The sequence below is a fragment of the Orbicella franksi genome, chromosome 14 (genome assembly GCF_964199315.1).
Source record: "Orbicella franksi chromosome 14, jaOrbFran1.1, whole genome shotgun sequence".
Classification (NCBI taxonomy): domain Eukaryota; kingdom Metazoa; phylum Cnidaria; class Anthozoa; order Scleractinia; family Merulinidae; genus Orbicella; species Orbicella franksi.
In genome coordinates, this window is record NC_138158.1 from 2,909,031 (window position 1) to 2,936,720 (window position 27,690).

The 27,690-nt window shown below is 37.3% G+C and overlaps 1 protein-coding gene across 2 annotated transcripts in view; it reads left to right on the top strand.

The window, feature by feature from the left end:
- Nucleotides 1-1,668: 1,668 nt before the first annotated feature.
- LOC145467897 (uncharacterized) overlaps nt 1,669-27,690 on the top strand; it is a 134,281-nt gene continuing 108,259 nt past the window's right edge. The window contains exons 1-17 of one of the 2 annotated variants that reach the window (XM_081451525.1): nt 1,669-2,352; nt 3,042-3,072; nt 4,001-4,387; nt 7,118-7,446; nt 7,875-8,028; nt 8,166-8,471; nt 9,243-9,536; nt 10,129-10,461; nt 10,967-11,272; nt 11,620-11,904; nt 13,723-14,132; nt 14,902-14,996; nt 15,829-15,994; nt 17,131-17,200; nt 17,904-18,199; nt 19,122-19,284; nt 19,829-20,001. In XM_081451525.1, the coding sequence (XP_081307651.1) occupies nt 2,290-2,352; nt 3,042-3,072; nt 4,001-4,387; nt 7,118-7,446; nt 7,875-8,028; nt 8,166-8,471; nt 9,243-9,536; nt 10,129-10,461; nt 10,967-11,272; nt 11,620-11,904; nt 13,723-14,132; nt 14,902-14,996; nt 15,829-15,994; nt 17,131-17,200; nt 17,904-18,199; nt 19,122-19,284; nt 19,829-19,998 (3,858 nt within the window). In that variant the 5' untranslated portion in view covers nt 1,669-2,289 and the 3' untranslated portion in view covers nt 19,999-20,001. Of the gene's footprint in view, nt 2,353-3,041; nt 3,073-4,000; nt 4,388-7,117; nt 7,447-7,874; nt 8,029-8,165; nt 8,472-9,242; nt 9,537-10,128; nt 10,462-10,966; nt 11,273-11,619; nt 11,905-13,722; nt 14,133-14,901; nt 14,997-15,828; nt 16,988-17,130; nt 17,201-17,903; nt 18,200-19,121; nt 19,285-19,828; nt 20,002-27,690 lie in introns of those variants that run through there. The other variant, XR_014042136.1, reaches the window with a different exon arrangement.

A 27,690-nucleotide genomic window follows, 5' to 3' on the forward strand; every position in this document is an offset into this window, starting at 1 on the left:
TTTTTTTTTCTGATGAAAAGTGAAAGCTGGTTTTCACTGGCGTATAAGCTCAAGTATATAAGCAAGTGAAGATAGCCGAGAATAAAAGCAAACAATGTTCGTTATTTTAAATGCTGCTTTTCACTAGCAGATCAAACCCGGATTATTTGAAAGGTGGATAATGCTATCCACTGGATAAATCACTATCCGGCGGATAGCGTGGTTTGTTTTGTGAACATTTACTTGCTGGATAGCGATTTATCCTGTGCATAGCGTTATCCAGCCTTCGAACAACTGGGGCCAGGAGCATTAGCAACAATGAAAACAAAGTATATGTAGTGCGTATATGTAGAACGTATTCATACGGCAAATACTCATGATGTACGTTAATAGAAAAACTACCATTGTTAACCTTAACCTGAATTTGATACAATCGTTATCCTACCGTAAGATGGAAATGTAAGACGTTCAATGTAAAAGTATTGACAAAGAAAGAAACAAAATAAGTAACACGGCAGACTACAATAAGCGCGAAAAAACTCCTATTAATTATTTCTTGGTTTCTTTTTTCAATGAAACTTCTTCTTTTCTTTGTATTCCGCGAAATGTTTCTCGGTTTCATACACTACCGGTAGATCGACTCAATCTCTCAGAGCCAGAGACTTATCTAGAATTCGATTGTCTAGTAGACTCAGATTCCCTAAAGATATTAAAAACACTGACAATTTTTCTTTACAAGGGAAAATATTTTATATATTTGAAGTGCGGAGAAACATATGAAGACATGACTGATCATCGCAGCTATACATACAACTTAATTAAGCAGTTGTGAAATTAAAGCCTGAAAAAAATTCAGGCTTGAACGGAATTCGAACCCATGACCTCTAAGATACCGGTGAAGTGCTCTACCAACCGAGCTATCAAGGCAACTGGGAGCTGGTCACGTTGTGAGTTCGCAATATACCCGTAGATGGTGAAGAAACAAGTGAATATATTTCACATGTTTGAACATCTACATCTACATTTAATTTAGTCGGTAAAAATCGCAGAAACAAAGAAACAAAGAAACCCATTTCTACAAGACAATAATTCCTGATGCCTGATATCTGTTGGGAACAACTATTTTGCGCTAATTAGTATGTCCCCTAATTAGTATGGTGTTTTTATTTCCAGGCTATAAGGTTTTTGACACTTTAATAAAGTTCTCACTCACTCACTCTTAATCATGTAGCCCCGACTTTTGTATGGATTACTAGCGTGACTGTTAAAGTTTTTCTGACTTGCAATAAATTGTTGTCTAAGATGTCTTAGTGTAATTAATTTTAATGAAAAGCTTTTAAGCTTGTCATTAAAATAAAAATACTCCAACGAACAACTAGATCTTCTCAGATGTATTGCTTTCTATTTATACCTGGGATTCTTCTCATCGCAGCCATTGTTATGCTTAAATCATCCAATTGTTATTGACGAAGTTTGAAGTCCAGTTGCGGAAATGTTGACCGAATTCTTAGTATCGTTTCTTCGCGAAAAAAAAAATACTTGATCAATATCTTTCTCTACATATTTGAAAATATTTACAATATTTTGTTAATCTGAGCCCAATGAACTTGCAATTGGTAAATAAGATTATTGTTATTATTTTTGTCCTAAATTACAAAAAGCCTGCTTAAGAACGACTGGCGCGGGAGTTGGAAAATTCTAGATCGCGAGTTTAACCAAACAGAAGGAAAAAACAATTAAATTGAGTAAAACAACTTTGACGCTGAGAACAGAATCTTTACGAAGCCATTGGTTTTTCACTGGAATTTTTTTAAAAAGTTGTCTCTGAGAAAATCTCTACAAAGCCACCGGTTTTTCACCGGAAGTTGTACATACCTTAGCAATATTAAGGTTCGTTGTTATAAACGGTCGATTCGATCATGTGTCGAACGATATTGTTATGATGTAGTGCATGATGTCAACGTGACATAAAATGATTGGTGTTTAACTTAACGATCTCAGTCTTGATGCTCTTGTTCTCGTTCATATTATTAATAATTTAAGAAGTCGTACTGTCTTCGTTTTGAGATTTTTGAAGGAAGTCTTTCCCATTGGCGCCATTGCAAAGGAGCTCATTAAACACCTGCTGAGTCGTAATTATGAGTCTGCTTTGAAACTGATCTAAAGTGCTTCATTCCGTATAATATCATGACTTGTTACACAGATTACAGTCTAAATGTTTCTTCTTTGGTAAATTGTCTTTTGTAATGTGAATTTCCTTCGCCAACCACGTCAAGTTTATTGTGTGATTGGTAGATACCTATTCGAACGATGGACATCAAATTATGGATCTCAGATCTTCATTTTTTCATCGCAGTTGCCTTTGTCATACAGGTACGTTTTATTTTAATACAGTCCGTAAAAATAAAATACTAGAACAGCGAGAATACCACTATGCGTTATCTTTCTCTCGGGAAGTATAATTTTTTAGAGTTGTTTTATTGAGTGCTTACCATACGGTAAAAGTCGTGTTTTAAATCTCTCTGCGAGCCAATAACTGTTTGCATTAATATGCAAAAACATCCTTGGCCGGCAGTTTCACTATACTTCATGTTAGACGATGTGGTTCGACTCTGGAATGTCAACGATTCATGTTATAAGTTGCGTCGGTTTACGCAATCTCCTTTTTCACTTTTCGGGTTGTTTTATTTCCCATTTACCACATAAAAAAATATCAAACTTGTTTTGGATGCTAGGAAAACACTGTCAGAACTAATTGCACGTAAAACAATTCGACGCCAGAATGTCCAACTGTTTCGTGAAACATGTCAGCTTTGGTTTGAATTTGTCTTATTTCACGTTTTGCGTTCCATTCTTTGTATTACCCGCCTACAACACGAAGATATCATAATCGATTAAATATTTTTATGGCAACAGCGTAGTCTATTTTCCATGTCACGGATACAACCCACTTAATGCGTGAAAAGAAAGGAAAGTGGAAACGAGCAGAAAAATATATGTATCTCAGTCGAGGCTTGAAGTCAGAAGTAACTTTGATTACCTTATATTTTGTCTTTTTGCAGGTACAATATGGCATTATTACATGTTCTTCAAGTAAGTGATATTATGATGACAATAATGATCAAACTGACTGGCTATTTAAAATGCGAGTTCATTAAGACACGAAACGTTTAATTTGACCCCAATATAAATCGTCAGTCCTTCAGACACCAAGTGCATGGCGCCCAGGCGAATATTAATCTCAAAGTTAAATCGAATTTTCACCGCAGTACAGCCACTTAACGGGTATAGGTAGCGTTTTTCTCAAAACATGTCTATAGATTAATAAATCGAGTTTCATACTTTTGAAGAAAGTATTTCTAGAGGGTGAATTGTTAGTTAGAGAACGAAATAATTGGCGCTCTGAAGATAACAATACATGAACGAAGAGAGACTCTTCATCCATCAGATTAAAGTTATGGTCAGCTCTTTGGAAAACAAACATTTTTTGGTTCGTGTCTAACAGGTGTAGTGTATATTTTGGAAGAGGTTGAGAAAAATGTCAACTTTTTTATAGACTTATATCTAAATCTAGTAGTGACGAGACCTTATCTCATTTTAACTGAGTCTACCTTATCCCGAGTCTACCCTATATCCTTTCCTCTTTGTCTCCACTCACTCCCCCATATACTAGGAAAAATATGAATCTAGCCAACCTAGTTACAAGAGTGTTCTCCTTCTCGTCCCTGGAGTGAGAAAGGGGACGAGTGGACCCTAGGAACGAGGTTGTAATCTAGCCTGCGTGGCAAACTTAGCCAAAAGAGAAAATATCGAAGGAGGAGAGAGAGAATGCGTTTAACATAAAGGTGGGGGATTGGTCGTTGCGGGGTCATGATGCGGTCCTCCCTCGGTCGCACTTCTCTTCTTTAAAAGGCCTAAAAATTGCTTTATCTCTAAGATATTAGTCTCAGACTGAACTGGTCATTCGCAGTCAACTTTTGTCAAATAACATGTCATTATTTTTGTTTTCTCATCTTTACAGATTGCTCAGATGGCTGGGTAAAGTTCGGAAGATTCTGCTACATCTTTAGTAACAAAAGCCTCAATAGAACAGAAGCGGTAGACGAGTGCGAAAATTACGACTCACATATTACGATTTTGAGGGATGAAGAAGCAAACAATTTCTTGGTGTCACGCATGGAAAGTTCTTCCGCTTGGCTTGGGCTAAGCGACGAAGCTAGCGAAGGGAACTTTGTATGGCCTTTTAACAAATCTATAGATAAATATTCGTACCAGAACTGGAACGATAGCCATCCTAAAACGGGTAACGCTGGTGAAAATGTTGACTACGTTGAAATCGACAAAAGCACTGGGAAATGGAATAACATATATGGAAACGAGTCTATAGGAAATATATGCGAGAAACTCGGTAAGGAATTATGTACATTCATAAGTAGGTACGTCCATATTATTCTTGTTTGCCATTTATTTGCCAATGGTATTTGAAAACTTAACCATATGGGCCTTTTTCGTTGTACATAGTGGAACTTCCCTGGGTGACCCGGTCCTGCAGACAACTCGGAACCAGCTGATTCCGCAGAGACAAAATTTCCCCCATTGTCAAATCATATTGCATCGTGTTTCATTTGTTCTAGGGAACTGTCAGGGTATTCCATGCAGAAAAGTGCACCCTGCGATAATCAATGTGCCAGTCGGTGGGTCTGAAGCAATAGATGTACTTCTATTTCCGCCCTTTACGCTACTTTTAACCTCGACAAGTGTTAAATGAAGGAAATAGATTCCATGTTGCCGTGCGTCTGTTCAGTATTAGTATAAATCTACTAGCGTTCTATCACGAATGCCGTTCTCTGATTGGCTACGCAACTCACTATCTATTCTGTGATAGATCGTGAGTAGCGTAGCAGTGTGTGTTTGTTAGCAAAATGACGGCCTCTTCTTGGCGTTTTCGAAGTGTCTGTGAAGAGGATTTGGATAAAATTTTGAACGACTAGTAGATTTATACTAAAACAATTAGATTATTCGCTCTCGATTTCTATGCGTGATAGTTGACTCGGTCTGCGCCCTCCTCAATTATTACGCGATAGAAATCTCGAGCTCATAATCAACAACAACAACAATTTATTGGTATTCCCATATAGATGGTGTTACCTAAATGCAGAATCGCTAAATAAAAATTCAAAAAACGAAACAAATTACAACAGCAACCAGAAAGAAAAAATAAAAATAGTTAGTTACAAGATTCTTCATTTTAAGTTCTAGGGTTACAAAGTTCTCTTATTTGTAGTGCTTCATATGTAAAGTAACCTAGTTTTTTACAAATAAAAGTATCAGCATTGTTAAATAGAAATATTGTTTTCTCTGTGTTATTAAAGGAATCAAATTTTGGATATTTCTTGATGATGTCATTTGTGACTTGTTGTCTAATATTATTGTATCGGTCACAATGAAATAAGAAATGCATTTCATTCTCAATTTGGTTAGAACAGCAGTACTGACAAATTCTAAGAGTTTCAGGTAATTTAGGAGTACAGTGTCGCCCAGATTCAATTCTAAGATTATGATTACCACATCGGAGTTTTGCCAAAGCTTGTCTATGTTTGAGGTTCTTTACTTGTTCTAGGTACTCAGATTTGCTTACATCTCTTTTAAAACTTGAGCAGAAATTCAACTTTCTGTTAGACCGAATTATCTCCATTTGGTGTCTTTTCATATCATTTGAGATGTGACATTTCAGTTTTTGTAAATTATGTTTGATGATTTGTTCATTGTAATTGTGTGTGTTTATATTGTGCGGATGATTTTGGTCATCTAAATAATTTTTGATGATTTCATTGACTGTTAACATGAAAGAGGACTTTGCTTCATTTGCCAGTTGATTGGAAATATTGAGGCATTGTTTGGCAACGCTATCTTCTGGGAGAGAGACAAGATGTAGCCAAAATTTAATAATTTTTGGAAGAATATTAAATTTTAATGACAACCGTCCTGTTTCGTTTCGAGCGGCAATATTTGGTGCTCTTCTGTTGAGGCCGAGGTAATATTTGTAAAACTGTGTATGAAGTCTTTCCACAGGGTCTTTTTCCCATTTTTTGAGGTTTATGCTATCATATGCTCCCCAGATTTCGGATCCGTATAAAAGTATAGGTTGAAATAGAGTATCAAATAGTTTATTACACATATTGATAGGAAGTTTATTGAAATCAAGATAACGTTTGGATGCGAAAATGGATCTTCTAGCCTTCTCAACTAAAGCCTTTTTGGACTTTGAGAAGCTTCCATTAGTGTTAAAAGTAACGCCAAGGTAGGTGTACTGTGAAGCCTTGGCAATTGGATTTCCATTTAGAAAGAAGGAAAATTTGTCACGTGTTGATTTACGATTTTGTTTTTGGAAAATTAGGGTTTGCGTCTTTTTTAAATTAATTTTTAATAACCATTTCTCGCTATAATTTTGGAGGGTATTAAGTTGGTTTTGATCTAATTTTAATCTAATCTAATTGTTTAATGGATCACAGATGACGTCAAAATGTGGTAAGAGCAAAAAAGTGGCGGACGAGCCGTTAGCCGAGTGTGTCATTGATGTTCTTACCAAATTTTGACGTCTTCTGTGATCAGTTACTGAACAGAACCACGGCAACTTGTAATCTATCTGTTTTATCTAATAAATAAACAAATAAACAAACAGACAAACAAACAAAGAATGTTAATTCGTCATCTATACGTCTGTCTTCCAATTTATCATAAGTAAAAACAAACAAAACGAGAGAATAATTTGACTTATTATATAAAAAATAAACTTTGTACTTTGATGCAGGTCTATCCCTTTTATTGTAGTTTAAAATATTGAACTTTTGTAATCGTTTTGTTAGTTTAGTAGGAACGCGACTCCACTGACAAGCTAAAAGCTTGATATGCAATCGTGTTTGAATAAAGGTTGTATGTATGAATGCTATGGAGGGAAACCCGAATTAAACACCGGCCTAAAAAGCCACAATGGTTTGAAACCAGGCTCAATCGCCATTTAGCTCATTCAGTTGCAATCAAAATTTCACTTCATATAACATCAATTCCAAGTTGTTTTAATAGTGAAAAAACCTTCACATAAATACTAATCTGTCTTCTTATTTGTCCCCACTGGCAGCTGAACAATCCCCCGGTGAGAATTGTACCACTAATGCACTTGGAATGGAGTACGAAGGCATTCCTGACGATAACATAACATCTAATAAAGACGATGGACAAAATCTAGCACCATACGGTCGACTGGGACACTCAAGTGGCTGGTGTACTTTGCCTAACCAGCCAGTAGAGGGATATCTACAAGTCACTTTGAGTACCATTTTCTTTATATGTGCCTTTGCCACTCAAGGCCACTTTAAGAGTGACATCGGTTTTGTTAAAACATACAAACTTAAGCTATCTACATCTGAGAATGAATGGGATTTTTACAGGAACAAGGATGACGCTGAGGTTAGTAATGGAAGGGTCTGTCAGCATTTGTAGTTTAATAACGTAATTTGATTCAAACTTGTTAATCATGTTTCAACCGCATGTGACACCCAGAAAGAGATAGATTACGCGAGTATCAAAGTAAAGTACCTTTGAACAACTTGGAACCAAACAGCGCGCATTATATATAGAGAATACTACATGGCGGCACGAGATATGAATTATTTTTATTATTATTCATTTATTTACGGACGAGTGCAGCGAGTGAGTAAAATATTGTTTTATCACGAGAAAATAAATTCATAGACCAAATGAATGTTTGCACAAATAACGGTGAAAAAGCGGGAAATTTTACTGTGAAACATTCATTTGCTGTCCATATACAGTAATAAATAAGTTATATCCTGCATGTAGATATTGATTCATTTTTTTATCATTTTTGTCGGCAGATCATTGTCTTTAAAGGAAATACCGTTAACTATAAAAAAGAGAAACAACTGCTTCAAGATGGTGTGATGGCTAAAGAAGTGCGTTTCTGGCCAGAAACGTATCAACAAAAACCTTGTATGAGAGTTGAGATATTCGGAGAGGAAGCTAGACCAGGTATATATCATAATTACAAATGTAGTTCATGTAGCATAATTTTGCAATTTTGATTTGTTTAATTGCTTTTTGTTTTACAAAATGATTGCTATGAAACTTGTTTGTGATCCATTACAAATGGCTAAATATCTGTCTAGATGCGACGCTCTTCCCAGAAGGTATTGAAGTGATGAACACAACTTACAACTACCTGGATGTCCGGTGGAGGGACACTCGTCCAAACTTCTTCCTCTATGGCCGCCTTCAGGGATACCTAGTTACTCTAGAAAATATGGACGACCCTAGTGAAGAGGAAACTTTGATATTTACCAGCTGTCACTCAGAAGGGATAAATATCACTAATCTAAAGGAAAATACGACGTACTGTGTTTATATAGCGGCTTTTACTGAACACGGAAAAGGGAACAGTACCTCGTGTATGATGGCAGTTACCGGAGAAAAACGTAGGTTTGGAATTTGATTCGGTTTACATGTAGTTGTCAGCTTCAAACTATGGATCTTTACAAATAAGGAAGGTGTGTTAACTATGAAACGAACGTCTCCATCCCCTCCTAATTATAAGAAAATACGTCGTACGAATCTCAGAAGCAAAAAAAGCTCCCTATTAGTAATCACCTCAACCCTGAATGTAAGCCAGTGCGCTTATATTTAGATAGAAATAAAAATTGAAAGAAAGACTAATGATGTAGTTTTACTCAGCTTTCATACTTGTATATACTGCTCACTTGAGAAGCTAGTTTCATGTTCAGTGTATACAGCTATGTTCTCACAGCGATATCTCACTATATACGAACCTCTAGTTTAAAACAAATAATTCACGCCGAAGAAAAGTTTTTCCTCTCCTCCTTTGCAACCTCTGCCGCAACGTGTAAGGCACAAAAATAACTGACCTTGTCTTATTTGGCAACTTCTGGGATATTTTTGATGCTATCATGTGACAACTAAAGCGTTTTCAATTAAAATTGAAAAAACTTAATCTCAATTACAATGAAGAAAGTTTTATTGCTCATGATAAAAAGTAGCGGGATTTAGTTTTGAAGGTTGGGTCAAACGTCGAACTTTGAGTCGAACCTTTACATCAGGCTCAATTTTGGATGTATTGCGGCTGATGTCCACCCCTGACGACAATTTTACGTGTTAAAAGCCATATTGCCCGTGGACCATAGCCTTAGACAGAAACTTATATATAGTTATTGTTATCTTATATCCAACAGCAAAAGTGGATTTCACTGCATTCAACGAAAGTTCCACATCTATTAGGTTGAACTGGAAGGGAGAAATACCTCTTCCCATTAATGACAGCGTTGACAGAGGAATTAAAATAGATTATTACCCCAGCACAGAGGAAAATTTAACACTTAGCACACTATTTTGCGACGATAGTACGACCAACGAGTTCAGTAATCTGCGCATATTTACCAACTACTGTTTTAGCGTCGTCGCTTTCTACAATGATGACATTGTTACTAAGTTAGATAACACGAAATGCGTGTACACGGACGAAGAAGGTATGTAAATGGTTATATAATTTACGACCACTGTGTGTTTAAATGAAATAATGCATTTTAAAGTTACGCAGTCTACTTAGTAGATTATGTCTTCGTAGTAAACCACGAACTTGACTGGTTTCATTACTTACTTAAAATTGTCGCAAATCGAGTTCTTGTTGTTCTTCATGTGACACCGTAACTAATTTTGCTCACTGAAAATTTGGGTTCGATTTTTATCTGTCCTCCAGAATGTCAAATTCTTTGTGATGCACAGAGCCACAAGCGTTGCCAGTAGTATATGGTATTGACTTTACGTAGTGAAGTCATTGACAAAATTTTCACTTATGTCATGTTTTGCCGTGGCGAATTTTTACGTGCCTGGGTAGCCAGTCCCACACACAACCCTCCTCCTTCATCCGAGCTTGGGACCGGCAGGGGTGTTCCAATTATAGGAATGACCCCAGGCGGAGTTACCGTGATGGAAGTTGTTTATAATTGAATTGCCTTGACGCACTTCTGAATTTTAACACCAAAAGAAATGGGCTGAAATCAGTGAGAATGACTGATATTTTGACCTAGAGTGAAAGTTAAACGTTTTTTTTCCTTCTAGCTCCCCGCGGACCACCTTTGGATGTCAAAGCTCAAAATGCAAGTTCCACCGGTATCAACGTAACGTGGCAACCAGTTGAAGAGAAGTTACAATATGGAATTATACTTGGGTACCGTATCAGATACAAAAAAGAAGCTTCGGCGGCGCCATTAATTCTGCGAAGACGTCGAAGCATAGACCTCCTTGAAACCGAAGTGCTTGGAGGAAACAATCTTACTTGGACACTGGAAGGACTGGAAATGTTCACTAACTACTGCATTCAAGTTTTGGGTTTTAACAGTAAAGGTGACGGAAATACGAGTGACTCGATCTGCGTTATGACAGACGAGGACGGTAAGCGCTAAATAACATCGTTATAATTTAAGACCAAACCAAAAAGGGTTTATCTCTTCGTCATCAGCTAGGTTTAATTTGCAAACTTAAACATGATTGCATTTTTATTCTGAGTTCAGTTCAGGAACTCTCCCTGACCACTAATCATCAGCTGCCAACTACCAACAGCGATAACCTCTCACTGCATGTACAGTTCGTGAGATTTGCACGTTAAAAAAAAAAAACAAAAACTAAAAAAAAAAAACAAAAATCCTTATTTGTGCAATAGCACAAACAGTACAAGATGGGTACATACACCTTTTGGGCATACAGTCATGCATCTGCACTTATGGCTCCTGTTCGTAGCTCTAATGATCAATTAATCTCATTTCATAAAATTTCAAACGCCACAGAAAAGTAAACAGAAGACTGCTAGTTTTGTATAATCAAAATACTATTTAGACGAAATAAGAGAAAACGTTATCTCGTTGTTTTAAGATTATGATGGCATCTTTTGCTTAAACAGTGCCCACTATGCCACCAAACATCATAGGGGGATTCAATCTCAGCTCAACAAGCCTTACAATCGAATGGAGTCACATACCTCCTGAATTTGTCAATGGCATTCTGTTAGGGTATCTGATTGCGTACCAGATAAGCAACGAGGCTGGCAGTTCCCAAAACGTTCCCATAGAACTCGAACTTGGCGAGTTGTCTAAGAATATTACAGACTTACTTGTGTACACTGAGTACTGTGTTCGTATAGCTGGGAGAACGAGAATTGGGACTGGAAACTGGAGTGAGTGTTTCAACATTACGACAGACGAGGAAGGTAAAGCGACTATAAAGCAACAATTCTAATCTCGCTCTAAAGTAGAAAGTTGACAGGTATACACAGAATTACAGGCTGTTCAGTAGTAGCATGTAATATTCAAAAGTCTTTGAGAGTCTTGAAAATTTGTAAAGTGCAAGTAAACTCAAACTTTCTTCCTTCTTTCCCTTTTCCCTTCTAGTCTTCCTTTATTCCTCCCTTTCTTCCTTAACTCTTTAGTTTCTCTCTTCCTGTCCTTCCAAACGTCTTTCTTTGTATTCATCCTTCCTCGTCAATATGTCTTAATTTTAATTCTTGACTTTTTTTTGCGCTACAATCATTCCGCTTATGTTATTGGCACCTTTCAGCACCATCTTCACCGCCAATTGACGTAGCGGTTATCGAAGGGACCATTCCCAATACCATAAATATGTCGTGGAACCCACCTTCCGAGCTCAACGGCAAGTTAACTGGATACAAAATCGTCATTAATCACACTTTAGAGAACGGTACTCTACAAACAACAGAAATTGTGACTTGTACCAACAAGGCCACTGTTACTGGAATCGATAATCGTAATGAATACAAGATCAAAGTAGCTGCCAGCACAAGGAAAGGGTTAGGACCTTTCAGTGAATGCATAGTGTATGGAGGTAATAATAGTGACTTAGATCATTTTATCATATATACACCTATGAAACACCAGGTGAGCTTTCGAGCGTAAACATGTTGAGTTGACTTGATGACTTTAATAATTTATACACGCTAAAAATTCCTTCAGCATAATTTAAAAGTATAACATCTATGTCTACCTAACTAAACTAACTAATGTCACTAAAGCTGCTTTTCAAGGATGCCACGTCTCATTCAAGGCAGCTGTAATGACGCAGTTTAGCTTTAAACCATAGATCGGAGTTTATGAGAAAGGCTGTTCCCCAACATGGCAACCCTGTAGGAAAAACCTCGCTTAAAATAATTGGTGCGGGGCTGTAGAAAAGCCAATTTATTCTGAGAATTTCTCAGTCGATACGAAGTTATGTCATTTTGAGACACGAATCGAGATTGTGGATATTCAGGGGTCAATCCATTGTACAGTTGTAAACATCATAACAGAGGTGGCTACTAGCTTTTGATGACTAAGTTTTCGCCAGCCGAGTGCCTGGAACAGCTTATCAATATCGTCTTCATTGCCGGCTTCCGTGCAATAAAATACGGGCTGCGCGGCTTTGGAGCTTCTGTAGTTTTCCAGAAAGGCCGACACCGCAATTGCCCTAAAACAACATTACAATAATCAAAATATTTATGGTTGAATTAAACTATTAAACACATTAATTACAACGTTAAAAGGAACAAGATACCGTATTCTTTCAACTGCACGCAAAGCAGAGGCAATCTTTTTTACAATCCAGTTTAAGTTTTGATCAAAATGTACCCCCAGCGATTTCGTGGATGGAACCTGCATCACTGGATGGTCACTTGTCGTAAAAATAGAATTTCAGAAATAGTTAATAGCCTCTGCCTCGACGCAATTAACATAAACTCGGTTTTGTTAAGCTAAGGGTGAGTTATCTTTTGTTATGTTAAGGGTAAGTTATCTTCACACGTGAAAAGATCACTGTTCCTATGGTTACATAAAGGTTCGTGCAATTTTGAGAGAATATTCAAATATCAAACGTAGTGCACTCGGATTCATACGATTACCTATACTTTTAACCCACGACATGCTCCCATCTGGTCTCGTAGCTCAGTCAGTGGAGCAACGGCAGATTTTACGCAGCTGACAACAGACAAGGTCAGATTTCCCAGGGTCGGGGATTACTCTCAGAAAAATTGAGTGGGGGTGTTTGGCCTGCTTCTCAAAACCCATACCCTATTTAGGGCCAAAATAGCCTAAATCGATACCCTATCTGACTAATAAGGCTTTAAACCATATCATTGGGGCCGTACATAACCATATAGCCCATTTAAGGGAGTACTCCCCGGGTCACATTTACGCCAGCTGAAGTCCCAGGTTACGGTTTTTACTTTAGTTACATTCTTTTACTTTACAACAACTAGATACATTTGCATGACCATAAATACATAGTGTTGCAAAAGCTTTTGAAAACTAAAACTAAAACTAAAACAGTAACGATTATCGTGATGATATAGTAATGTTATGGTACAGCAATCAAGTTACATTGGTTTGATTTGAAAGTAGAATATTGCGTAGATCAAAGCAAGATGAAATAAATTTTGCTAATTGAATATTGATTTAATGATTTGAAGAAGTCATAAGTTTGCCAATGGCTTGTAACGAAGATAATTGCTTAAGAGTCGGAATCAGGATATGTTCTATTTTTTTTATAAAATTTATTTCTTAGAATAGAGCATTTATTGCAATATATAAGAAAGTGAGATTCGTCTTCAATTTGTGACTGCTTATTGCTTACAGTAATTGTTTATGAAATCTAATCTACATATCATTTCAGAAAAATGCGATTGTCCAGAAACTTTACAAGTTGTGGCAAATCCTAGTCATCTAGACGAACATCATGACGTAGGTTCGTTAGCAGCGCTCATCGAGTCCTTGATCATAGACGCGTGTGGCATCTGTGAACATTATGAAAATGGCGGGAAAACAAAGATAAATAGAACGTTGGCAAAAGATACCAATATAACATTTCCAGTAATAAGATACCTCGATGGCGCTGAATCAACCACTGAAAGTAGGTTTGTGACTGTAATCGAGGTGCCAGGTCTCGCAGTTATTCACAGGAAGCCGGAGAAGAAGTTAGGTTTCTATGAAGAAGTGATGGGTTCGTCCGTCGTGAACTCTTGGCCCATATTTGCAATTTTTGGAACAATGACACTTGCAGCTGGCATGCTGATTTGGATACTGGTACGAAAAATAAATATCTCTCTTGGCACCCGGAGAGGGAGGGGGAGGAACTCTCATGTCAAAGGGTGGAATATTAATCGTCTCGTTTAGAGGTGTACTTCGAAAATTATGAATTTTGCTATCACTCGGGACAGCCAATGTTTTCAAGCCTCGCGGGGTGTATTTTAGGGTTGCATTCCGAAAAAAAATACCAATTCGTGTTTATGATTTACGTCAATCTGTAATGAAACATTTAAGATTTTTTCACAGATGAAGAAATTCGATGAAAATATCATTGAACTTATGTAGCACATTTTTGTATGTCTGTTTTAGAGTTGCATCTTTTTGGGTCAAATAAAATTTGAGTCACGCTCAGATCGAGCATCCCCTCAACTTCTACAAGGATATCTCCCCCCCGGGTTTTAATTCGCCGATAAACGGCGTAATTTTCTAGTTTGCTATTGTTTAGGTCATTTTAAAAAAGTATCTAAAGGTTGAAATGCAATTATGTCATGACTGTAATCAAGAACAAGTTCTAGGTTATACTGATTCAGCAGGTTGTTGCTAGAGCACAAACATCTACGAACTCATAGTTCAGTGGACTCAAAGATTTGCAGTATAATTCATTCTGATCACGCTTTTACTTCGCTCGTATTCCTGGAGTCATAGGTCTTCCTTTTAATAGGAGAAAAGGCTGCTTGCTAACTGGTTCTCTCTAACACAATTCAAATATTTTAAATCATTGTTTTTTAGTATGATACTTAATAACATCACTTCCTTAACAAATTAGGATGTGAATACCAACCCGGAAGAATTTCCACCGTCATTCCTCAAAGGAGTTGGTGAAGGATCATGGTGGGCATTTATCACCATGACAACGTTGGGGTACGGTTATGTGTATTTTAACTTCAGATGAAATAGAAGAGCAATAAATGGTAATGAAAAAGACAAACTGACCAAAGGCAAATGCATAAATTAAAGTTTTACTTGACCATAGCACGATGATACTGGGTAAAATCTGACCGTAGTTTACAAGTAGTCAAGAAACTGAATTACATAACATATAGCAGCTGGCGCTGTGGCATTTTTTGAGATGTACTGCAGGAACAAAAACCAAAGTACAATATGTACAAGAGGTCAAAAACCTGACCTAAAAGGAACAGACAATTCGCCTTCTTGTGTAATGGCATTTTCGTTATTTTTGCTACAGGTTGTGGCTTTCTTCTGACTTTAAAGGTCGGCAAACACTAGGGGACCTGAAGCGGGGACAAGCCCCCTCATGTGTACCCGTAGGATGCATGTTGCAGGGACAGTAAGCAAGCTGGTGCACACGAAGCTGATGTTGGTTAATTTCCATGTCGTAGAGGAGACAGTTTGTAAAGCTGAAAAATTGAGATTCAAAAAATTGAGGCCATTTTTATCCTGCTTCATTACGCTCGAATTCAAACCAGCTGAACTTCTTGCAACGTGTTGTGGGGGAAAAATGGCTCTGAAAGAGATCTAGAACTATTTAGCAAAAACCGGCATGTCACACGAGGAAAACTGCCGCTGCGACATGTCCCCGCTTCATTTCCCCGTAACATGTCCCCCAGTGCGTGCCGACTTTTATATCGTAATGGCTGCCGCTAATATTATGTTACCACATTATTGCAATAATAATTTTCTTGGTTTTGATCTTAATTTGATCGTGATCTAGCCTGTTGTTGCTATGTTACAGGTATGGAGATCGAACTCCTAAGTCAGATGCAGCTAAGGCGTTCGCCATGATCTGGTTTTTAGTCGGACTGGTCATGTTCGGGTTGTTTTCTGCTGCAGTTACTGCTGCTCTCACTGTGGTTGTTGTAAATGGAGGACCCGCTGCTGAATCAGAGAAATTGCTGAACGTGAGTATCATACCCCTGCAGCTGGAAAATGATTGGTTGTACGCTAGTTGAGTCTCGTCAAGAGAGAACAAATCTTGTAATTGCAAAATAGAATAGGATATCTTGAAATCAGGGTATTGTGTGGTTGTGGTAAACGCAGAGGTAGTTGGTAACTCAAATAAGTTACTTAAAGTGGTACTATGACGAAAATCGCATCTTTCCTATCTAAGCCATTTTAAAACATAAACAAGTAGTCTGTATGAGAAGGAAAATGTAGTTTACTATTTTCAAATATCTCTTTTCGTTCCAGAGATATTCAAGTTTTTAAAATATGCAAATTAGCCAAGTGATGACGTCATCTACTCAACCAAATTTTGATCAAATATGATGAAGAAAGATATCTCAGCCAATTTGTATCAGAAATGTTTGATTCTTTGCAGGATTCTACTAAATGTGCTCCACAATACAAGCCTAACAGTTTTGTTACCATGGCAACATACTGGGTTCCAGACCTCCCCAAAATTAAAGGCTTTTCTGGCCACCTTTGGCATTCCTTTTTGATATTTGCTAATGGTACCTCATATGCATGATCCAGCAAGTATGTAAATGTTAGCTAGAGTTTGTGGCCTCGTTTAATGTTTTCTGAGCTGCAAAACACTAACATATTGAAATCAAGTGGGTGGGGACTGGAGAAGAGTAAGTTGCCATGGGAACAGAATTTTTTATAGTCGTAGGTGTGTTTCGTGTAGAACTATTAGCCTACCAAGTTTCAATGGTCTGTGCTGTAAATTGACCGAGTTAGCTTTATTTATATACTTGATATAATACTGGGTTGAGTGTAGACGTCAACAGTCATCTCATTTGCATCTTTTACAGATTTTTCAAACTTAAATATCTCCGGAACTAATGCAGATATTTGCAAACGGTAAATGGAGTTTTTATTCTTTCATGGAATTCTATGTGATGCATCTAAAAACTCAAGGGGTAAAAATTTGATCATAGTACCACTTTAACGTGAGAACAACGCCGAATTAAAACGCAAAACTCAGTTAATAAATGAGTCGAACATATTATTACTACTTTATCAGTTAAAGTATTACTTACTACGTGGACAGTATAGTTGCCTCGCCTTTACCATCCTGTTTTTTTGCAAGCAGATTTCAACGATAAGAGACTCCAAGGAAAAGCATGTTGTAGTGACAAAACTTTCGAACAGATTCAGTATGGGTAAGTATTCATATTTTAAAATGAATGACTAACAGTTTTTCATTCACATACGAGACAGGTTGTAAAGTTCATATCCCGTCAAATGTAACTATTACGGGAAATTAATATTTGCTTAGGCTAAGTGTCGGTTTTTTTTTTTTTTTTTTTTTTAAATAAGGAATAGTTAAAGTTTTTCCAGTTATAAACTTCCTTGCTGTATGGATGTTGGTTCTTTTTATGTCACAGGAATATTTCAGAGACTTCAGCTATTCATCTGAAGATTTGAGATATCGATCGATCGCCCTTTTGATCGTTATGCTCATAGATTTTTGCCATGAAGTTCTGATTCGAGTGCAGACCTAAGATGTTTAAGATGCTACTTCCCTTCCAATTATGAGCTCGATCAGTTTTCAAATACAAAACTCCTTCCGCTTTAGACAAATACAAGCCCAGGACCCATTATGTAATATTACTATAGGTAAGTCTCGGAGCGGTCTTCAATTGAGTATCGTAAGACCAAAACCAAACCAATTACTTACCAGTTAGACTACGCTGCCAATTTCAAATCTTAGTAAAACCAAAACCAAAACCAGAGTAATTCTCTGATTACTTTCGACGCTCAACTGAAATCCACTCTAAATTGACAAGTGAATAATACAAGTTAACAAATAAATGTATAAGCAGCAAAATAAATAATGAACCACCAAATATTTCATTGTCACAGGCACTGAATATGACACCATCGAAGAGTTAGTCCATGCCCTGAAAAGAGGAGTCACAGACAACATTCTATTAGATATGTACGTACTTGTTAAGAGAAAAGACTTGTTTAATGACACGAGCTGGCTTCAAGTGGCTGACATTGTGGATAAGGGAATGGCACATGGTATTGAATTAAGAGGAATATCTATGGCGCTGGCAGAGCAACTTGAGGAACTTATTCAAGCGAGGAACGTGCAGACAAAATTTCTTGAGGAAAGCCACGAAGGCGAAAGCGAGGAAGAGCATGAGGCACATACGGTGAGGCAGAGTTAGAATGAATTAGTCTTTGGTTAATTTGCAATGATTTATCTAAAGAACGTTTAAGATATCATAAGAGCTTGTAAAACTATCAATAAAGCACTAAAGACTAGGAAAAATACTTCCTTTGTAATTTTTTAGCAACTTAGGCACGTAACATTGAAAATCGACAGAGACCTTCACAATGCTTCTGCACGTATTGCGTGCCTAGATTCGGGATGAAAGGAGATTCGCTCTTCAAAATCTCTTGAGATACGCTACTACAACTCCTACTAAGGTGACACAACGGTGTGGGATGAAGTAACTCAGCTCTAGAGGGTAATGGAAACATTTTGAAGAATACGCCTTTCATTTATTTAAGACTTTTCTGTTTCGCTTTGACCGCCAATTTTTCACAAAAAATGCCTTTTTTAACAGTTATATCAGTTTTTTGGCCGCCACGAAGCTAAATGGGCCTTAGTTTTGCTCAGAAAGCTATTTTTTGCCAAAAAGATAGATTTCCCCAAGATTAGGTACAAAACGGTACAATATCTTAATTTGGCGCACGCGCATAAGCGAATTTTTTCTTGCCCCTTTCCTTTCCTTTTTCTGGGCCCTTGTACTCTGACTACCGTTTCATATTCTTGGGCAAGCCTGGAAATGGGACCTTGATCAATTGTAGGTATAATGGGCCAGTTTACCACCATTATTGCACCAAAACTGATGACGTTGTTTTACAATTTGCTACGTCAGAATGCCCTCGATATCCAAAACCGTCTGACGTGCGGATAGATCTATCCTAGCTCTACTATCTGCTTATCAAGAATATCTGGTGACATGTAAATCGATGACGTCACAAGTGGTACAAAGAGCACGGCCACTCAGGACGTGTGTATGCGCCGTTGGCAGTCAAAGGGTTAATTGTGTCTGGATTTTGTTTCAGATAACTGAGACTGAAGAAGAGTCATCTTTGGTGTTTTTTGAGCCAGAAAGCCCATTCTTTTTGCTTACACTTCAGATTGGAGGGGCAACTCTGGGAGTATTTATCGTGTGTGGGATTATCTTTGAAGCCTATCAGAAGAAAGGGAGAAAAATGGTACAAACAGGTAAGTTTATTGTTAGCCATCGTCTAGGATATCAAACTATCTTTTTAACTGCTTCCACACTGGTAATACAAATGAGTTCATAAGTTAATTTAACCACCTGCATTTAGCTATACAAAGAAGACTTGGTGACTTAAAATCCATTTTGTATCACCCAGAGCTTCACCCAAGCGTCAGTTGGACACGGTGAATCAGTCTCAACAAACTGCCAAAACTAGTTCATAACTTCGCATTCACGGGTTTAAAATGACTGAAAGGTGTTATGATGGATACAACATGTAGCTTTTCCCATTTCTGATACCATTTTATCTTTAAATACATTAGATCTAAGATGTTTCATGAAGATTTTAAAAGAGAAATCATAACTTCGCATTCACGAGTTTAAAATGAATTGAAAGGTGCTATAATGGCTTTACCCACCTATGGCAACATTTTATCTTAAAACACGATCCAAGATATTTTATGATAAAATCTCCAGCTGAACTGTAGGCGTCTCGCAAATTACTTTCATTCATGTTGCAGATCTTTATATATTTTTTCTCTACAGGAAGACAATGCCAAGATGAAGACGATATGAGAAAACTGGTGGAAGATTTTTATCTTAATTTTACTCGCACATACAAAATTATGAGAAAGAAAAACAAGAAGTTGATCAAGCTTAATAAGAAAAGTACCCAATACGTTAAAAAAGAGCTCGACAGTGCTGAGTTATGGTAGCCACAGCTAGCAGCTGCAGGAACGTGGAGGCTTCGGCGGTCTTATTTAGCCTGGGGCCCGTTTCTCGAAGGTCCCGAAAGGTTTTCGCACCCAGAGATTAAAAGCCGTAGCAAAATCTCAGACGCTAGGATTACAGAGCCGTTTTATTTACATATTCTTACAATGAACAAAAGTTTCCTTCATACAAGAAGTTTCATGCGTATACACCCGTCTGTTTTTAGATACCGATTAACTAAAAATGGCTTGCGGGCACGAAAAGGTTCCAGGGCTCCTGATGCGTGTGCTGTGCAAATAAACACAATATTGAAGGATTGCCGTTACATCCGTTGACATGACCGCAAATGGGTCATGAAATGTGGTCAACTTTGGCATCAGAAGAGTGTTCGAATACATACAACAGAATTGACTGACTGACTTAATCCTCTTTCCCCTTGTGAGGCATAGGGCTTCCATCTTAGTTTGTCCACCGGATTCTGTTCTTCGCAATCTTCTCGGCATACAACAAAATTAAAAGGACACAAATAAAGAAATAGAGAAAACAAAAAAGATGTACAGTAACTATATGGAGATGTGGTGGAAAGACCCTTGTTTCCAATTTTAATTTTAACTTTAAAAAGTCTCTCTTCTTTACCAACCTCACGGCCACCTGTCATTATGGTTCTTATTTTTTAAAGGTTATAATAGGCGAATTGGCAGTTATATGCAACTATTTCACCATTTGTGAACTTCTTGCCACTGTAGTAAAGGTTTGCTGCTGCACCTCAACGAAATTTACTCTGTGGGATCTTTGTTCAAGTTAAAGTAAAGGTATTATTTATGCTCGACTCGGTCTCATTTTCTTTAAATATGGTGAACCCTCTCTGATCCACGGAATTATTTCTTTCAGCCAGATAACGTTATTATTATTTCATGTATAACTACTTGAATTAAAAAAAAGGAGATACTGTTAGTCGTCTGCATTTGAATAGTAAAATTTTGCATGACTGCCTCCCACCTGTACTCATTGCGGACCTATTTCTAAAATTGGATGCAGACATCACCGAAAAAGTATTGGAGCTATGACAACCCTACCCGAGCAATCCATACGATTGATGTGGAACTGTAATGAAATCCGGTTATCGAGTTACGAGATTTAAATCTTTGTAACACCATCAATAAATAACTGAAGTGATTAACATTGGTGACCGCATGGAGTACTATTTTAATGGTGAACTTCACGAGAAAACAGAAGCGGGGAAACTAGATTGGAATAAGGTAAGAAGTCAACTTCGTTACTGCGTAAATAATTCGCCTAGACGTTAAATAGTCGACAAATCATTCTGAAACAAGGACAAATTGAGCACAATACGTTCGCGATGTACACTGACTTAGGAATTTGGAACAGCGAACACAGTAATGTAAGGTATCGCTGACAAATACAAAACTTTCCTTTATCGGAATCTATTGAAACCAAGTCCCTTATTCACAATGCAATACCGTTTATGATCTATTTGAGCTTTCAACGGCTCTACCACAACCTACCAGCCCTCAGACATTAGACGAAGAGGTAATCTACTGTGATGAAAAGAAAGGTTATATTCGCTATTTAAGTTCAGTACATGCAGTGGATATTCATTACTTCTCCTAAACGTACTCATCTCTTCAGTAAGTTTGGATAACAGGTGGTATCATGATGTCCAGCTAAGATATCTGCCTTAGTAATAAAATAAAATAGCACTATTCTCTTACCCCTAAAAGATGTTTTTTTTTTAATTTTCACTGATTCATCTACATTTTGACCTTCCAAAATTAGAAGTTGGATCATCATAACGATCACTTTGCATGGTATGATAAAGGCCACCGTGAATATATACCTTAAAACACACTGAGGAACACTCATTTAGCTTCATATAAAACTATAATAGGACCTGATAGGTCTAGCTTTTGTATTGCAAATAATGATCATGGAGTGAGGCAGTGCACGATTCAAGGCCTAGGTTTCAAGGCATATCACTGTTTCAATACCAAGCTGGAAATATGTGTTTTCTTAGATTGATTGTTCTTCAGTTATTTTATTGGCCGTCACATATGGTGACAATTTCGTGGTACATCAGAGAGCGGTGCTTCCACGAGTCATCTGAGACGATGTCTCCTATATGTTTTTTTTTTTTTACTGCTCATAACTTTTGGCGATCTCCCAGTGACAACGTTGTCTGGAACGTTTCAGTAACCGGGACAAATCCTGTTTTGATCATTCTTAAAATTAAAGAGTAATCGAATAACCGTTAACGTATTTATGATAATTTTGTGAAGTTTATATGAAATAATTCATACATGAACTGCGGTTGTAGATGAAAGTGAAGAATGATCATCGCAGTTAATTTTCCAATTTAAGCAATTGGAAAGAAGAAGCCTGAAAAAAATCAGGGCTTCAACGGGATTCGAACCCGTGACCTCCGCGATACCGGTGCGATGCTCTACCAACTGAGCTATGAAACCACACATTGGGAGCGAGGTCAATTAGTTGAGTTCATATCTTCCCGTGAGGAGTGAATTGATGTGAAGTTTATATGAAATAATTCATATATGAACTGCGGTTGTAGATGAAAGTGAAGAATGATCATCGCAGTTAATTTTCCAATTTAAGCAATTGGAAAGAAGAAGCCTGAAAAAAAAAATCAGGGCTTCAACGGGATTCGAACCCATGACCTCCGCGATACCGGTGCGATGCTCTACCAACTGAGCTATGAAGCCACACATTGGGAGCGAGGTCAATTAATTGAGTTCATATCTTCATATCTTCATATCTTCATATCTTCATATCATATCTTCATATCTTTGAAGATATGAACTCAACTAATTGACCTCGCTCCCAATGTGTGGCTTCATAGCTCAGTTGGTAGAGCATCGCACCGGTATCGCGGAGGTCACGGGTTCGAATCCCGTTGAAGCCCTGATTTTTTTCAGGCTTCTTCTTTCCAATTGCTTAAATTGGAAAATTAACTGCGATGATCATTCTTCACTTTTATGGTAATTTTGTATTTTTTTCCTTTTAATAATCATCCCTGATCTATTTTCTATTTCAAACCTGAACTACGAGGAAGCTTAAAAGCCACTGTAGTTACATAGTATTTATAATGGTAAAGGACTGTGATTTTAGTTTATTCAACTAGCTTTGCTACGCATTAAGAAAACATTCAGCCGGTCTATAGCCCCTCGTTTACGATTTTAGGCTTTTCTTTGGTTACAAATGTATTGCACTGGTGAAGAGATATTATGGTGGACTAAATTTATGAGACGCGAAGAAAATGACATTATTTCTAGCTAATTGTTGTGATTTACAAAATATTATCACGCTTCGACAAGACACCTGCATCACTCTGCACTGTGTTTGTGATGAGCTGCTTTGTATAGAATTCATGTTGTATCTCACGAAGAGGATATATCAGGTTTACAACTCTTGAATAATTGCCTCCGGCTCGAGTCTGTAAATCCCATCAGCATACTTCTCTATACATGCAGTATATATTACATTTAATCTTTGATCCTATATAAAGCTAATTAGTTTTACCCAAAGCTTGTTTGTCGCAGCTTTTAAAAGCAATGAACAACTGGCGTTCAGCTTAGTTAATAATGACTTGAATCACGTTCAAAGATGATCCTTGCTCAAGCTACAATAGTATAGATGCTTGTAATCATGTGCATTCATTTGGGAAAAAGGTGTTTGCTCTTTCCGTTCTTGAAAAATTAGTTCTTGTCATGATAGCTGAGGGGGTCGATATAAGTGTATGTCAATTGCACTGATTGTCAGTATGGTTCAAATGGGGTGATATCGGATTTAAAAGACTTAAAATTAAAACAGTCTGATGTTCGGCTGTTGATTGTTATAATATGCACATGTGCACATACTTCTATCAAAATTGTTTCAGTTTTTTAGAACATCTTGCGGGAGGAGTAACAAAGCTTTCATATCATTCTTTATAGTTCACCACTAAATTTTCTCCGATTCTTATTGGTTTAAATTGATCACGTGACGTAATAGGGTTTATCCACGAGACACTATCAGCCCTCAGTGCCCGTCCGAGGAAAATACCCGGATTGATAGTACAGTGAACATTTTTCTGTAAACAAACGAGCTTAATTGAGCCTCTCGAGCGACCATGTTGGGATAATCTTGTAGTGGTCGATAAACTATTAAAAGAATAGAGTGTTTCTGTCGAGGGACTATCGGCTGATAGTTGCTCCCGCGGAAATTTGATCATGATGCTCTTGAAACAAATATTTGCCTGAGAAGCGAAGATTCGAGGGCAAATATGCTAGTTTTAAGAACATCAAATTTCCAAGGAGCAACTATCAGACCGATAGTTCAGAGACATAAACACTCTATTGTCTTTATTGTTCATCACTAAATTATCTTCCGCGGGGCGGTTCAAAAATTATATTGAATTATTTTCAACTGTTTTAGATGAAACCCGTGAAAGCCAAATGTAAAATTTAAACAAGAAAACAGATAAAAATCCACTTTATACGATTTCAATTGTTTGTTTTCTATACCAAGCTGAAGTTGTCTGCCAATTCACTGCCAATTCGACCGGCTGAAACTGTCTGCCAATTCGATTTAAAATTCAGTAGTGGAAATTAGAACATAAAATCATTTAAATATCTTTACCAATTGCTCAAAAACAATTTCTAGCTGCATTCAAAGCTATTAATTTGCGCCAAACGTTCACGTAAATTTGTAAAAAGATGCTGTAAATATCCTTTGTTCAGACGTAAATAACTCGTTGCGTGACTTTTCAATTGACACCAACGTGGTATCGTTTTAAAGCTTACCGTCTTATTAGTCCATCTCAACGGCTTCTACACCCATCTCAACGCAATTACTATCGAAAAATTGCACCCGAACATCGTGCTTTAATAACACACACACTTGTACTGGCTTTTCCGGAAGTGAATAACTCGTCACGTGACTTTTCAATTGACACCAACTTGGTATCATTTCAAAGCTTACCGTATTTTAAGTCCATCTCAACGGCTTCTACACCCATCTCAACGCAATTATTATCGAAAAATTGCACCCGAACATCGTGCTTTAATAACACACACACTTGTACTGGCTTTTCCGGAAGTAAAGCTTGTAACGATTCTTACAAGTTAACACCATTTTGCTAATAATTTAACAGAGAGATCTTTAATTATCCCTTGTTGAAGGTTTACTGGAATATCTAGAGTTTCCTTTGTTAAAGTTCAATTATTTTCAACACTCCAGTTACTTATTTCCTAAGGTATTTTCGTGCCAAATTTCGTGAAATTCTAATGAGTGGTTCTCCAGAAATAGGCGTATTTCCGAGAGTGCAAATTTTCATTCAATCGCAATTTTTTTACTTACTACGCATGCGCTGCATTTAGCTGGGTTCTTTCGGTAACAAAGAAAAAGCTGAGAATTGCTGAGTTCTTTCCATCTTTACCTTTTCTAACATATATTTGTGATAAAAGACTAAAGCCATCAATACACTGCGTTCAATTACAGAAAAAAATAGCACAGATAGTGCGGGTGTTGAGTAAATAAAATGATCGCTCTATTGACGGCATGTTTGTTTTTTGCAATCCTTGTGCGCGCGCTGAATTGCATCAGCAAAAGCGCGCGCGAAAACTGTGTTCGGCCACCTTGAATCTAATCATGACTTTAAATAGTGTTATTATTGTTGCGTTCGTATTGTTCAAGCCCATACTAGAAGATTAAGAACATAACGTCATCGGAGATTTCACAATGGCTACGAGTATGACTGATGGTGCAATAATACAGTTTGTGTTGATCAAGTGATGTGGTGTCTACAGTAATCAATGAATCATCACGGACTGCTTTGGAATGTGCGCTGCATTGCGACTGTAGTGCTAAGAAAACAGTTAAATTTTAAAAACGCGGTTATAAGATCTAACAGATCTTCTTGTTTTGTTTTGTTGGTGACCAGACCCAAACCTTTACTCGGCCACTTTCAATCACGCAACCTGTGATGTTTATTCGCCAAAAGCTGTTGAAACATTGATACAAGGAAAATGTTACGGATACTGTTTTCTTTATTGTGTGTAAAATATATTTTCTTTGGTTTTATCGAAGCGTTGAATTCGAAGAGAATAACAAATACACTAATCATAAAAATTACAATTTCCTCGATTGTGATTGGTTTGAAAACACTCCTATTTTCCACCAATTCACTTGCCAAGTTGTTATCGGACAGTTTGTTATTGGACAGTTCAATAAGCCAATCACATTCAAAGTTGTAGTTTAAATCAACCAATCACATTCAAAGTTGCAGTTATGTGCGCGCGCGCGCGCTTTTGTGTTTTTGGCGCCTAATTGCCGGTAGGAGGCATGGTGGCCTTAGAATGATTACATCTCCTTTGTAGGTATTTTAATGCAAATTTTCTCTTTCTTTCATAACTTGGCTATTCTTCTTTTCTCGGAAATTGTAATTTTTATCATTAATTGGTAATAAGACTTCGTGTCGTCCAATTCGGTCTGTAATCATACTCGTGATAAACAAATCGGACTCCCGCTACGCGGTCGTCCGATTTTGTTATCACTCTTATAATAACAGAGCGAATAATTGGACTCCACTCAGTCCTATTACCATTACTAAAAAATAGGCGCCATACAGGCGCATGTGACTACTGCTTAAAAGGTGGAAACACAAAAAATAGAATTGTCCTATATATGCAGTTATGTGGAGAAGAATGTGTGCAAATGGTTAGATCATGAATGTTGGTGATTAGAAGCATTCTTGAATGCTAATAAGCTATTGTTAAAGAATGTTTGAATTTGTACAAAAAAAGAAAAAAAATGGTTTTCTAATAGGCCATTTTCATTGTATTAAAATAGACCAATTTCGATATGTTAAAATTCAGCCTAACACAATACACCTCAGCACAAGGCTCTGGGGAATAAACCCCGCAAACTCTGTAGTTATTCCCCAGAGCCTTGTACTGGGGTCTATTGTTTTAGGCTGAATTTTAATATATCGAAATTGGTCTATTCTAACATGGCCATGAGGTTTCGGGGAATGAAACAAAAGAAATTAATTATTCATTCCTCAACCTTAATGTGATTTCTTTTCTTGTATTTCCTCGAGCCTCCAAGTTGGAATTTTAATACATCAAAAATGGCCAATTAGTACATGTGGGTGTCGCCAGTGTAACAGTTAACAGAATCAAGGGTAAAACTATCAGCAGTGTATGATGTATGGTGTACGAAAAGTAATCAGTAAACAAACCTGATGAGACAATCAAAAACCTTTTTTTAATATTTTAATAAACTGATGAAACAAGATTTATGGTAAACAACACAACGAGAATGGTAAAAATCATAGCAACAGTTCTGGGGTTGATTGAGAGTACCTGTATTATGGAAGAAGTAAAGGTAACTTTTGCTACAGCCGGCACTACAGGGACGAGTAAGTGAGTGAGTTAAGGCAAACACTCTGGACAGGTACCTCATTGTGATCAGCTAAAATAGTGATAACAGTTACACCAGTGAGTAACCTTGAGGTACAAAGCAGCACTATACTGTGAAACATCGAGCCTCGTTTTTATGCCCCACCATTCATCCTCACTAAAGTCCTCCATAGTTGTTTTGCTGTAGTCAACCGTTTTGATTACTTCTCTCAATTCTCAAATTGCAACATTTCAGGGGCATGCATTATTGAAAAATCCTGG